Here is a 12,840-nt window from a genome sequence, read left to right as displayed (position 1 = left end):
CATAAAGTTGAGTCAAAGCCTAGTATGGATAGGCTAAACATAATGACCAAAATACCCAACAAAACTGGTTGTTACAACAAGAATTAGTTAGGCTAACAAATACTAATCTTAACAGGTATTGAGTACCATACTTGATTGTAGTATTTTTAAAAACCATTTACGGTTTTATGTATCTATTTGGGGTAGATATGTTTTTACCTGGTTTTTGTGTCACTGATATGAGTTTTCATTATAAGCTAGTTGGTTAGAATTGTAATCGCTCTTTGAATTTTTGTTACTGGTATAAATTTGATTCCTTTCTAACCAATTAATAAAATTTTATTTGAAGAGATATAAGATTAAGAATAAAATTTTGGAGCGAGAAATGAGATTAACCCAAAACGATAAAACAAGACAACAGAACGACATAAAAAAATAACGTTTAAAAACGACGAGTGTGAAAAGCCGAAAAGGGTTTCGGGGTGCATCGTTTAGGTCCTCCGACTAGCTATAGGAAAGACGGCGTCGTTTTCACATACTCTCCACAGGAAAGGAAATCTCAATTTATCGTCTTCTACAATCCCATAAACTCGGTGCTTCCTCCGGCAAAAACCCTAAATTCTATCTCTCCCCGCCGCTCTAGTTGGCTCCTCCGGCCAGCCCACTTCGCCGGTTCTCTAATCTTAATCACTATTAGGTATATCATGTTAGTCACCATTTCTTTTTTTCATTTCTATTATATCTGTTCTAGGTTCATTTCCTTTTACCGAAAATGGTCTTTGAGTTTCATTGAAAAAGAGGTACATACCATGGTGTTGTAGGAGTGTCGCGTCTATTAAACTTTTGTGGAAGTTTTCTTAATTTGGGGTTCAATTACTTTTGATGTAGATTTTGCTGATCATATTTTGGTATTGATATTGCTTTCTATCCATTACTTTGTATGCATATATTTTTTTTTTTGCATTTAAAGGTCACTATTTTCTTATAACATTTGTAGCTTTTTTGTTTGCATTGGAAGATATCCTCCAGTTTTTGGATGCATTATTCTGTATGTTAATTTTGTCAGTTTCAGGGTTGATTCAATGGAAGATACTCAAGAACTGGATAACAAATCCTCTGAAGAAATTACTGAGAAAGCAAATGTAAACAAGGGGGAAACTCGAGATGAAATGCTTTCTAGGCATAGGTATTGTTCTGTTTTTGTTGCTTATATTAATTTGCTGGTGTATTCATTATTTGATACAACCCTGGCTCATGCCTTTATGGCTACCTTTTATAAAATGGTAAGATATGGTACCTGAATACATTGAGTTGCCTTTGTATGGTAGTATCAATAGGCCACTTGAGTTCTGCTCAAGTTTTTGAGAGTGTGAGTGATGCAGGTTTTAAGTTCATATAAATGCATCTAGAGTTGTGGGTTTGCTTCCCCATTGAATATGCTAGAGTTTTTTGCCTCCTAAAAGTTCTATGATTCTTAGGAGCACAATTGAAGTAGATTGATTTTATGCCATATAAGTTTATTTTTTTCTTTTTAAATGATTGTGGAAATTGTAGACTTGTGTTTGGTTGATTTTTTAGCATTTTATTAGGACAAGAGATTCTTTTATTTTCTATACAGGGTGGTCATTGAGAGCAATGTTTAAAAATGCCGTTTTGAGGCAGAAAAAAAACGCACCTAGGCGTGTGCCTTGCTTAGCAGAGGTGAGGTGCTGAGTTGGGGCGGCTGAGGCGGAAATTGAGAGAGGCGTACCTCTTAGGGGTGTATTTTCGTAATGGGCTTTTTTATGCCCAACAAGACCCAAAATCAAATTAAAACACAACTGATCTAAATAGGCCCAAAAAAACTGATCAAAAGTTTGTTCTAGAATAGTAGAATCTAGGATTCTAGTTCTAGAAACAAAAGTTAACTTTATTTTAGAAATTTAGATAATTTATGGGATATTTATGTTTGAGTTTTATGATACATTTTATAGTATGTTTGAGTTTCATGCTATTTTTTATTCTATGTTTGAGTTTTATAAGACACATTCATCTTACTTTATATCTTTAGGTGTTCTAAAAATATTGTTTTTAATTAAATATTTGGGGCTTACGCCTCAATGCACCTTGAGGCATACGCCTCGCCTCACAAAATCAAAACGCCTTGAGGTGTAAAAGGAGTATTTTAAGCATTGATTGAGAGGCTTATTACTTTACATTAAATGAGTCACTTTTCATCTTAAGCTAATCATAAGCCTCCAATAAGGATGACTTATTGTAGGAAGAGGTTTAGAAACAGGAAACGTGGTCAGTGGTTAATTGGAAAGTTTATTCTGTTAGAAGTTTGTTGGGCTGTTAGATTAGGAATATTTTGTAAATAGAGATTGGGAGAGTTAGATTTACTTAGAGAAGCGTTTGGTAGTCTTTGAAGAGGGGAGCCTTTCGAATTAACTAAACCATTGTACTGTTTAGGATTTTGGTCTATGATCAGCCCCTGTGATTGAATAATAAAGAGGAGTTTCAGTAGTTCTTGTGTGTGTTTGGTGAGATAGGATACCTAGAATCTTTATATATAATTGGTATGTTTTCTGAGTTATTGCTGAATATACTTGTGTGTATACAGGAAAGAAATATCAGCACTACAAAATAAGGAAATTGAGTTGAAAAAGGCAGCTGCTAAGGGCAGCAAAGCAGAGCAGAAAGCTAAGAAAAAACATGTCGAGCAAGAGATTACTAAACGTTCTGCTGAACTTAAAGAAAAACATGCTGAAGAACTTGCTTCCTTGGGGTACGACACTAAAAATGGAAATGAGAAAAGTAAACTTGACAATTTAGTGAAGGCGATAGCAGGAGTTTCTGTCAGCAACCAACCTGACCTGGCAAAGTCTAGCAAGAGTTCAAGGAGGCGAGGAAAAAGGGCTCAGGAAGAAGCGGCAAGAGAACAGAGAATACAGGAAGAACAAAGCAACATTGTAAGCGACCGTGCAATTGAAGATGCGAAACTAGAGAAAAAGCTTGAACCTCTTGGTTTGACTGTAGCCGAAATAAAGCCAGATGGGCACTGTCTCTATCGAGCTGTTGAAGATCAACTAGCTGTCCTTTCTGGAGGTCGATCGCCTCACAACTTTCAAGAACTTCGAGAACTGGTGGCTTCTTATATGAGAAAAAATGCATCTGATTTTCTCCCATTTTTCCTCTCAGAAAATGCAGTAGAAGATGGTGGATCTGATGATTCTCTAGCAGATAAGTTTGAGAATTACTGTAATGAAGTGGAGACGACAGCCGCCTGGGGAGGACAGCTAGAGCTAGAGGCTTTAACTCACTGCCTTAGGAAACATATCATGGTATATTCTGGGTCGTTTCCTGATGTGGAGATGGGGAAGGAGTACAAATCCAATGCTGAGACTGCTACTTCTAGTTCAAGTATTAGGCTTTCATACCATAAGCATGCATTTGGGCTTGGTGAGCACTATAATTCTGTGGTGCCCATTGTGACCAAATAGGTTATATTACTTCATTTATGGACTTAGCATGGGCAATCATTATTTTTTGATAATGAACACGATCTGAGCTGTGCTCGAAAACTAATTATTAAGTCACCCGACAGTGCTCCGCATCTTTTGTTTTAGCAATATATTTGTTCTGTTCTTTGGATGTGTTCAGTTTAATTCATTTGAAATCCTTGGTTTATTTATTGCTAATGGTACCTTAATGTAAAATCTAAGGATTTTCAATTTTAAAAAAACAATAGGTTTTTCTTCATGTTTTTCAAACTCATTTATAATTTGTATATATATATATATTTAAAAAAAAAATACAATTTCTGAATGTAATAAGAATATACTAAAATTTTAAATATATAATTAATATAAAATTAAATAAATAAAAGAAAGAGATTATACCACCTTATTACCGTTTTGTTTGGTAGTTTAAAGCTTATCTTTAATGAAAACCAAAATGGTAGTTTACACCTTATCTTTTATTGAAAACTAAAATCTTACCTTATATTTAACAAATCGATATAAAAACCCTTCAACATAATTTTAATCAAATTTATTTTCAATATTACCAAAATATTTTTTCTTTATCTACATAAAATATCTAACATATTTTAAAAAAATCAAATTTTAATTAATTAAAAATTTAAGACATTAATAATTATTTCTTTTTAAGTTAGATAATGTTGACTAGCTTTTTTGCCAACAACTAATTAAACTAAAGCTTAAAGAAAAGAAGATTTAAACACAGATTTTTACGTTGTTCAGTTTGTGAATCAACCATAGTCTACGAGTTACTTGTATTACAATTCTAAGAACTTGTAATGTTAAAGTTCTCTTAGTTTTCAAGCCGTGTATTGACTCACTCTGAAAGTAAAATTGGAATCCTTTACAATGTGGGCCCTAACCCTATTTTATAGGCTGTTGGGGGCAATTAAGCTCATTAATTGAAGCTGATTACAATAATTCTCCCTTATTGGAAGAGTTATTACATGATAAATGTACATTCTCATAGTAAATGAGCTAGAGGACTCCAGCGTATCTTAGTGGGTCCAATGTGAGGAATGTCAACCCACTATTTTGATAGGGAAAAATTCTCACACTGTTAGAGTTGTAGCTGCACGTTTTCCCATGTTAAACGACGTTATGGGACAGCCATTTTGCTGCTTGTACAAAGTTGGCATGTGTGTCAGAAAGTTGTCTGTGGTCCAGGTCACTGTGCTTGACACCTTGCTACCTTTCTCCTTGGCCGGAGGAAGGTCCTCGTAGACTTGGAGGAAGTGAATGGAGGAGATGGTCTTGTAGTGAGACTTGGAGCACCATCTTGGGACATGCTTCTTGGGAAGTGAAGCTTCTAGGAGGATGTACACCTTCGGTGGTGGTGAACTATGGTGAAGGATGAGCTTATTTCCCGTGGAGCCCAGAATGGGCTTTGGGAGACTTAATTAGCTTACATGGAATCTTAATTCCTCTTAAAGTGTGTCACGTGTCACTCGGTGAAAACATGGACAACGTGTTGACTGCGTTTTTGGCCAACGACGTGTAGACGTCAAAACGACAAAAAACCTTCAAGAGAAAAATATGACACATACAATTTTTATAGTGGTTCAGCCCTAATGTATTGGTAATAACATAGTCCACTTAGAGTTATGATTATGAATCTACACTCGAGATCAGATGAACCTAAGTCAACTGAATTTCTTCAGGGCAGATGAAAAGAATACAATATTTCTCTCAAGATACAAATACTCTCTGAAAAATTAGAATCCGAATCCTCTCTATGATGCCACGAGCTTTGTATTTATAAGCCCAGGATCGTACAAATGCAGTCCCTCATAATCGGGATCTTTCTGTTATTCTTTCAATATTTAATTAATAATAATATCTAAAATACAACAATATGCGATTCTTTGGGATAAAATGAGAGATTCCCATGCCGGCATGACCGATTCTTGCTAATGCCGTTAGTGGGATCTTTTGCGTTGCACTGTTCTGTTTAGTTGGTCCACATCACACCCCAGAAGGAAAACTGAAGGGCCAAAACACTTCACTGGTCGGCCACATCCTCACTGGTTGACCAAGACAAGTGACTGGTCGGCCAAACACTTGACTGGTCGGACAAGCACCTAACCGGTCGGACAAGCACCTGACTGGCCGGACAAGCACCTGACTGGCCGGACAAGCACATGACTGGTCAGTCAAGCGCATGACTGGTCGGTCAAGCACATGACTGGTCGATCATGACACTTGACTGGTCAGTAAAAAATCTTCACCGGTCTACCGAATCATTCCTAAGCCAGATCACCCAGCCATTCCTTGCCATTTGTCACTTGTATTGCCACGTCATCGTTTTCAAATTTTTGGGATAACACAACGTTTACCCCCCAAGTATTCACTTGTCCTCGGGCAGTGGAGACTTTGATTGAGAGGAGTATTCTGGGGGGATTTGTACTTTGAGAAGTAACTTACCAAAAAGAGCTGGGGAAAAGGCAAAGGAAGCAAGAAGACGAAAAGATGTTGTGCTCTCGAGGAGAAATACACTCCCCAATACTCTGAGTACACCAATCTGGTTGATACTCGAGAGAATATATTTACGGCCACAGAGCAGCAAGTCCACTACCAGAGGCCACAACTTATCCAGAGAGAGAGGGAGAAGAGATGTGCTTAAATTTTTTGCAAGTATCACAAAACATTGGTCACAATATCAATGAAGTTAGCAACTACATGATGAGAAACAGAACCTCAACAAGTTGGGGCATCTTGTTGGTAACTGGTTTACCATGTGCACATCAGAATGCATGGGGTGGTGGGCCTAGGGATTTCAAAAAAATTTATTTAAACAAATTTTAAATAACTGGATTCATTAAGAAGCGCACATTAATCAAAGACATTGAAAATATAAGGAATTTATCAGTTGTAGAGCTATCAAGATTCTTTGCTATCTTTTTGTATCTCCTACGAACATTCAATCCAAAGCAGTCTCCAAAATACTCAAACCAAGATCTTCCAAGATGTATCCCTACACCTCAAGACGCGTGTGGCATGTAGAGTTATGGTGGGAATTTTGTGATTCACATGATATTCTGAACACATGAAATCTTGAAATTTTCAGGTCTGAGACAATTTTCAGGGATAGAGAAAAATAATACGATATAATTTTTCTCTGTGAAAAGCTTAGATTCTCTTCTTTGCTTACATATTTTTTTTTCTATCAAGATAGATTTATAAAACAATTAATAAATTAATAAAAGAAATACCCAAAACTGGTCTTGGACCTAGTCACACGCCAATCACAATGACATATCCATCTTTAGGGATATGTGTTTTAACCAATTTTATTTAATTATTATTTAATAATAATTTATTAAAAAATATCTAACCCTCATAACTAATCTTATAAAATTAATTAATGAATAAATTTCAAATTAATTCAAACCAATTTGAATCATCTAAATTATATTTTCACATTATTTAAATAAATAAAACTAATTAATTCAAAATTAATTATCTTAAATATTTAAATGCCAATTTCAAAAATACTATTTTAAATAAAATTATTTAAAAAAATTGTATTAATTAATTTATTAATTTCAAAAATTAATTTATTAATAAATTAATTTGTCTCATTTACATATTTGACCCTGAAGAACAAATTTATTCCAAATATGCCATTTCCCTAATTTTTCCCTATTTCAAGTTTTGCCTTGAATAGTATTGATAGAGCCACCCCGGGGACCTACAATTTAAACCTCCAATAAATTTAGATTATTGTTGGCACGATTTTTTCGCCAACAGTGTATTAAGAAATAATAAGGTTAGAATAGTGCTTAATGATGAACCGTAATGAAGAAATAACAAAAACCCACTCAATAACACAGATCTTTTACGTGGTTCAGTGGTTAAATCTCCACCTAGTCCACGAGTCAATATTATTATTGTTTCTCTCTCTATTTGGATAGAGTTTCGGTATTACAAAATAATCGGGGTCCCTTTTCTGTCAAACATTCCCAGTATTTATAGGGGAATTCCATGGACAGGTTTTGGCAATTGTGTGAGTCAATCACGAAATTACGTAATGTCTCTATTTAATACAAATCATATCCCATTTATGTTGGGATATGATTTGATAACAAAGTAAATATGTTCCTACTATCTCGGATAATAAATATGACAGCCTGGTCATGAATAAGCGTGTAAACAAGTCCCGAGTCTCTGGGGATCCTTTAATACGCATTATATCTGAATCACCATGAGCTGCATATCTCTCACAAGCTTGTGCTTTGACATCTATCTGGCCTCAAGCTAGCGCTTTGACAACTATCTTATTCTTAGTTCGTGGTAAAGTCAGGACGCCTAACACTAGGTCTGACCATTATGAATCTCAAGTTGTCCACATGGATAATAGGCAGATATTCTACTTGGTTATTTTTCCACGTATTTACCTACCAGCTATACCCGAGTTGAGTGAATGAACTCGTGCTAAAATTAGGATACAACAATTATTAATTAAAACTCTTTAATATATTAACCTTAATTTATCAATCTCAATATTATTCCACTAAAAATATGAGACTACACTCTTATAATTATAGACATTCATTTATTGAGTACTTTTTTAATATAAAAAGCGTCAATCGATTTAATCATTACATACAATTCAATCCTCTATTAATGGTTCATAATTAAAGTAGTGATATATATTATTTTACCACTTTAATTATATCTTGTTTCCTTAAGTACCATTAACTTTACTAGTGAATGTTAATTAATAAAATGTTTTATGAATTTCAGCTTAATAACCTTTCAGTTCCAAAAGCTAACCCTTAAGAGAACCATTATTCAATATTTCTCGGAAAGGTATAGATTCCATATCTGTATATTATGTCCCTAGCCATTTACACCAATGAGTTCCCAAAACAAAAGATTTTAGCCTGATCATTTTGACAAACCATAGCAAGTTAATCAAAGAACTTAAATGGCATAAACATGAGTTTATAATAACTTTAGGATTACGATCAATTTGTATAGGATCATATTCTTGATATGTTTAATTAATACTTATAAAACAAACGGTATTTAGGTTAAGTCTTAATAACATATTAGGTCTTGTTCATGTATAACTACTTTATACAAAGTACCTCTACTAAGATGTCCTACTACATTGGTAATTCGGATCTAGATTACATATGTTCATAATACTAGTGAATCGTACTTACAACATTTAATCCAAAGATTTCATATAACTTTGTTTTACTGTGAACAATTTAAATTTGTTCCCTACAATCTTAATCCTCTCGCACCAATACAAGATTGTAGTCACAGTAACGAATTTGAGAATTTTATGATATTCACATAATATTATTCTAATAATAATAATAAAAAATCAATATATGGAAAAATTCATTTTAATTATTTATTTCATAAGACATTGTCCAATACATATACTTTCAAGGGCACAATTCCCAACACATCTCCTCCAGTACACCAGGGGTAGAGCGCACCACACACAAGTCTCACTGGGAGCTCCACCCTCGAATCAGTTGGGGGCACCTCCCCAGAACCAAGGATAGGCACCAGCTGCCCCACAACCGATGACCCATGGACTTCCTCTGGTGAACAGACAAGTGGGGACCATCTTAGGAGGATCCCACTTCGGGGGTACATCCAGGAGCTCACAAAACAGATATGCGTGAGCCCTTAATCATGATGATGAGGTGTGTGCACTAGTCAAATTCCCATCACAGTTGCCTTGGAAGATGGGCCATATAATTACCTTCTCCAAGGAGGATGCTCAGAGAGTAAACTTCCCCTACCTAGATCCATCGCTAATCGAGACTCATATCTCAAACAAAATGGTTGAATGGGTCTTGGTGGACAATGGGAGTTCAGTGAATATCTTGTTCAAAGCTAGCTTCGAGAAGATCGGGCTGACAACAAGCGATCTTTCCCCATGCACTTCGACCCTATACGGCTTCTCGGGCGAAGACCTAATCCCAATGGGGAAGATCAAGCTACCAGTGATACTTGAAGAAGTGCCTCGACGACAAGCCTTCAAATACTGCACTTTCGTGGTGGTGGACTGCTCCTCCTTTCGACATTTGTGCATGAAGTTCCCGACAGAGCTGGGGATCGACATCATTCGTGGGGACCAGAAAGAGGTCTGCTAATGCTACTATGTCGCTCAAGCACTTGGTAATGGTGATTGTGGTAGGAAGGCTATATTCTGAATCTATCTTCATAATTGCTACACCTCCTCTATGAACAATATCCCCGATCAAGTGGTACTTCCTCTCGATATGTTTTTCCCCCTTGTGACTCCTCAGTTCCTTTGAGTTAGCTACCGCCCCATTGCTGTCACAGTAAAGAACTAGTGGCTTATCCGTGTCTGGAATAACTTCCAGATCCGAATAGAATTTTTTTAGCCACACAACCTCCTTAGCTGCTTCACAAGCCACTATGTATTCATCTTCCATTGTAGAATCTGCAATACTAGTTTGTTTGATACTATGCCAGACTACAGCTCCTCCACCAAGTGTGAACCCTGATCTAGAAGTCGATTTTAGACTATCTTTGTCTGATTCAAAATCAGAATCAGTGTAACCAGTGGGGTTCAGGTCAACACCTAAATATACAAGCATATATTCTCTAGTTTTCCTAAGATTCTTGAGAATATTCTTTACTACAACCCAATGATTCAATCCAGGATTAGATTGATAACGACTAACTATCCTTACTGCATAACAAATGCCAGGTCTTGTACACAACATGTCGTACATTAGACTGCCTACTGCAGACGCGTAGGGATACTATCTCATATCCTCTTCTTCTTGAGGTGTCTTAGGACAATGTTCTTTAGAAAGGATAATTCCATGATGGGTTGGCATATCACCCTTCTTGGAATTTTGCATACCGAATCATTACAATACCTTATCAATATAAGTCGTTTGATACAGCGCCAAATATTTGTTCTGTCGATCCCGAAATGTCTGAATGCCTAGAACATAATTTGCATCTCCCAAATACTTCATTTGGAATTGCTCAGCTAACCATTTCTTTACTTTTGTCAATGTTTCTACACCATTTCCAATTAGTAGAATGTCATCAACTTAAAGAACTAAGAAGACTACAATGCCATCTTTGATTTATTTATAGACACAAGGTTCATCAACGCATCAAATGTCAGATTCTAAGCTCTTGAAGCTTGTTGGAGTCCATAAATGGACCGAACAAGCTTGCAAACCTTTTGCTTTTGACCTTTGACTTCGAACCCTCTTGGTTGAGACATATAAATTGTCTCATCAAGATAGCCATTTAGAAATGTTGTCTTAATGTCCATTTTCCATATCTCATAATCAATGCAAGCAGCTATTGACAAGAGTATGCGAATATATTTCAGCATGGCCAAGGAGAAAATGTTTCTTCATAATCAACCCCTTCTATCTGAGTATAGCCCGTGGCTACAAGCCTAGCTTTGAAAGTCTCCACTTTCCCCTCCGCTCATCTTTTCTTCTTAAATATCCATTTGCAACCAATAGGTTTAACATTTTCTGGTAGATCTTCAAGAATCCAGACGGAATTAGAATACATTGATTCAATTTCCATGTTCATGGCGTCTTGCCATTTTTATTTGTCAGAATCTCTCATTGCATCTCTATATGTCAATGAATCCTCTTTGTATGTGTCAAACACAAGCATTTGAACTTCATGTTCATAGCGAATTGGTTGTTTGACAACCCTCACACTACAACGAAGCTCTCTATTATTCTGACTAGAACTTGTGGCTTCTTCTTGTTGTTGTTCATTGCGAATAGTTGGTGATCTATTTACTTAATCTGAGACCATTTCCTCCACTACAACCTTACTGCAAGGCTTATGGTTGTTAATATAGTCAGATTCAAGAAAAGTAGCATTTGTCAGTACAAATGTTTTATTTTCTTTAGGACTATAGAATATACCACCTCTAGTCTCTTTGGAATACCCTACAAACATGCACAATTCAGTGGTTGAGTCCAACTTTCCAGTCTTTCCTTTCAGCACGTGTGCTGGATTTTCCCAAATACGAAAATGGTGTAAAATAGGTTTAGTACCATTCCATAGTTCTAACAGTGTCTTCTAGATTGACTTAGATGGAGCAACATTCAATATGTACATTGCTCATTGAATTGCATAGCTCCAAAATGACAGTGGCAATGATGAATAACTCATCATTGATCTAACCATGTCTAATAACATCTTGTTCCTTCTTTCTGAAACACCATTTTGCTGTGGCGTTCCAGGTGCAGTGAGTTGGGATTGAATTCCATGCTCACGCAAGTGGTCCTCGAATACATAATCCTAGTACTCTCCTCCTCGATTAGATCGACAAACTTTTATTTTTTTTTACCTAATTTCTTTTCAGCTTCTGCTTGAAATTCTTTACACTTTCCAAAAGTTTCATATTTCTTTTGCATTAAGTATAGGTAACCATATCTTGAATAATCATCAATAAATGTGACGAAATATTCAAATCCTCCTCTCGCTTGTACATTAAGTTGACCACTCACGTCAGTGTGTAAAAGTTGGAGTGGTTCTATGGCTCTTGAACATTTTGCAGAGAAATGTCTTTTGGTCATATTGCCATCCAAACAGGATTCACGAACTAGAAGAGAACAAACAGTTAATTCTTTGAAAGGACCCTCCTTTACTAGTCTATTAATCCTATCCAAACTAGTAAGCCCCAATCTCAAATGCCATAGATATGTTTCACTATCGGAATTAGTCTTTTGACGTTTAATAGATCTTGGGTTAGCAACTTTAAACATTTTAGAGTTGTAGATTGATCGTTCTTTTACCTTTAGTTTATACAACCCATCAATTAATTTTGCATGACAGATTTCGATACCAAATCTAGAGATAAAAATCGAATTATTATTGAAAGAAATATCAAAACCTTGTTCATGCAACATAGAAACAAAAATTAAGTTTCTAGTAAATCCACGAAAAAAAAACACTGTCCAAAAGAAGAAATTTATTTTTATCAAATTCTCAACAGGTTGTTCCAACTACATTGGCAGAGACGATCTGACCACTTCCAACTCTCATAGTCACCTCCTCATCAACAAGCTCCCTCGAAGAATTAAGAATCTATAAAGAAAAGAAAACATGATTAGTGGCACCAGAATCAACAATCCAATTTGATGTATCTTCTTCCACTAAATAGGCTTCTAAAATAAGTAAATCATATTTACCTTTCTTCTTCTCTTTTAGATCCGAGAGATACTTAGGAAAATTTATCTTCCAATGACCCTCAACTCCACAATGAAAGCATGTCCCATTGGGCTACTTTTTCTTGGATGTTTTGTTATCTCTTCTCCTTGCCTTTGGATGACTTTTTAGGCTTCCTTTC

General features: G+C 35.8%; 1 protein-coding gene across 2 annotated transcripts; it reads left to right on the top strand.

Moving 5' to 3' along the window:
- Positions 1-398: 398 nt before the first annotated feature.
- Positions 399-3,612, top strand: LOC133794371 (OVARIAN TUMOR DOMAIN-containing deubiquitinating enzyme 5). Of its 2 annotated transcripts, none has more exons than XM_062231603.1 (3): positions 399-676; positions 1,046-1,165; positions 2,582-3,612. In XM_062231603.1, exons 2-3 carry the CDS (start codon positions 1,062-1,064, stop codon positions 3,459-3,461), a joined length of 984 nt encoding a protein of 327 aa, XP_062087587.1. In that variant the 5' UTR covers positions 399-676; positions 1,046-1,061; the 3' UTR covers positions 3,462-3,612. The 2 variants fall into 2 exon arrangements, with proteins under 2 accessions (XP_062087587.1, XP_062087580.1); XM_062231596.1 differs by having other exon boundaries at positions 400-676; positions 1,052-1,165.
- The last annotated feature ends 9,228 nt before the right edge of the window (positions 3,613-12,840 follow it).

This window comes from Humulus lupulus, chromosome 1 (assembly GCF_963169125.1).
Source record: "Humulus lupulus chromosome 1, drHumLupu1.1, whole genome shotgun sequence".
In the NCBI taxonomy this organism is placed as follows: domain Eukaryota; kingdom Viridiplantae; phylum Streptophyta; class Magnoliopsida; order Rosales; family Cannabaceae; genus Humulus; species Humulus lupulus.
Note: the sequence above shows the minus strand (reverse complement) of the source record. Positions and strands in the feature narration are given on the sequence as shown.

Coding starts and splice junctions, on each gene's coding strand:
- LOC133794371 (XM_062231603.1), top strand. CDS start 1,062: ATGGAAGATACTCAAGAACTGGATAACAAATCCTCTGAAGAAATTACT. Junction 1,166..2,581: donor GAAATGCTTTCTAGGCATAG/GTATTGTTCTGT, acceptor GTGTGTATACAG/GAAAGAAATATCAGCACTAC.